The sequence below is a fragment of the Limulus polyphemus genome, unplaced genomic scaffold (assembly GCF_000517525.1).
Source record: "Limulus polyphemus unplaced genomic scaffold, Limulus_polyphemus-2.1.2 Scaffold9266, whole genome shotgun sequence".
Lineage (NCBI taxonomy): Eukaryota > Metazoa > Arthropoda > Merostomata > Xiphosura > Limulidae > Limulus > Limulus polyphemus.
Genome location: NW_013674876.1, coordinates 4,185 through 5,345, shown reverse-complemented (window position 1 = coordinate 5,345; position 1,161 = coordinate 4,185). Strand labels below are relative to the sequence as shown.

Genomic DNA, 1,161 nt, shown 5'->3' with positions numbered 1-1,161 from the left:
AACTTTGAAATAATCAGTTATTAACAAACAAACAAACAAACTTTAAACTTAAGCGCTGACTTACCGGAAGAGAATAACTTTGAAATAATCAGTTATTAACAAACAAACAAACAAACTTTAAACTTAAGCGCTGACTTACCGGAGGAGAATAACTTTGAAATAATCAGTTATTAACAAACAAACAAACAAACTTTAAACTTAAGCGCTGACTTACCGGAGGAGAATAACTTTGAAATAATCAGTTATTAACAAACAAACAAACAAACTTTAAACTGAAGCGCTGACTTACCGGAGGAGAATAACTTTGAAATAATCAGTTATTAACAAACAAACAAACTTTAAACTTAAGCGCTGACTTACCGGAGGAGAATAACTTTGAAATAATCAGTTATTACATCTTTTTACTGTTTTCAGAAACGGGACATTTTGATCCAAAATCTGTCTATTCACTGAAGTTTCATAGTTAGATATACGTTGTTAACAAACTGATCCCTGAGGGCGTCTGACAGTCGCTCCCCCTATTCGATTAGAGAAGCCCAACAGTTGTCTGTGAGTAGTGTTGAGTAGTCTATCAGTTCTAAATTAGGGACGACTAATATAAATAGCCTTCGAGTAGCTTTGCGCGAACTTCAACAAATAAAATCAAATTGATAAAGAATTGACCATTGTCAAAATTGTAAATATTATAAAATCTGATATCAGATTAGGGCTTGTTTTCCATCTGAAGTATAAAGGTGGCGAATTTTTCTGAAAAAAAAAAGGCTGATGTCAGTTTTCTGAGGAACATTATTATGAAAAGGGTTTTTACCTGGAGGCCGATAAATCTCCATTGTTGGCTTGGATGATTTGGCCGGAAAACCAACTCTTCGAGCTAACTTGGCCGTTTCGTGACGGCGTGAGGCGTCTTCTTTGTACTATAATTTTTCAATTTAAACATGAAAAGGTATTATTAACGATGATTTAACAAAAACATAAAATTAAACTAGAAATATAAGTCTAGATACTAGTTAATTCATCTTAAAGATAATTATCTTAATCTTTGAAAATAAATTTTAGATGTGTAGTGTAATTTCATTTAAAAAGTATTTGGACTAGTTATGTAAGTAAACCGCTAAAACTACATACAAGTTAATAGTTAAGTCAAGGCTAACTCATGTTCTT

At 32.0% G+C, this 1,161-nt stretch overlaps 1 protein-coding gene across 1 annotated transcript in view; it reads right to left on the bottom strand.

Annotated features, from left to right (window-relative positions):
• The window catches only part of LOC106475841 (MIF4G domain-containing protein-like), a 10,409-nt gene extending 9,496 nt beyond the window's left edge, over window positions 1-913 (bottom strand). Inside the window, exon 1 of the mRNA XM_013936514.2 lies at window positions 809-913. Within this exon, the coding sequence (XP_013791968.1) occupies window positions 809-830 (22 nt within the window). The 5' untranslated portion in view covers window positions 831-913. The remainder of the gene's footprint in view (window positions 1-808) is intronic.
• Window positions 914-1,161: the final 248 nt, after the last annotated feature.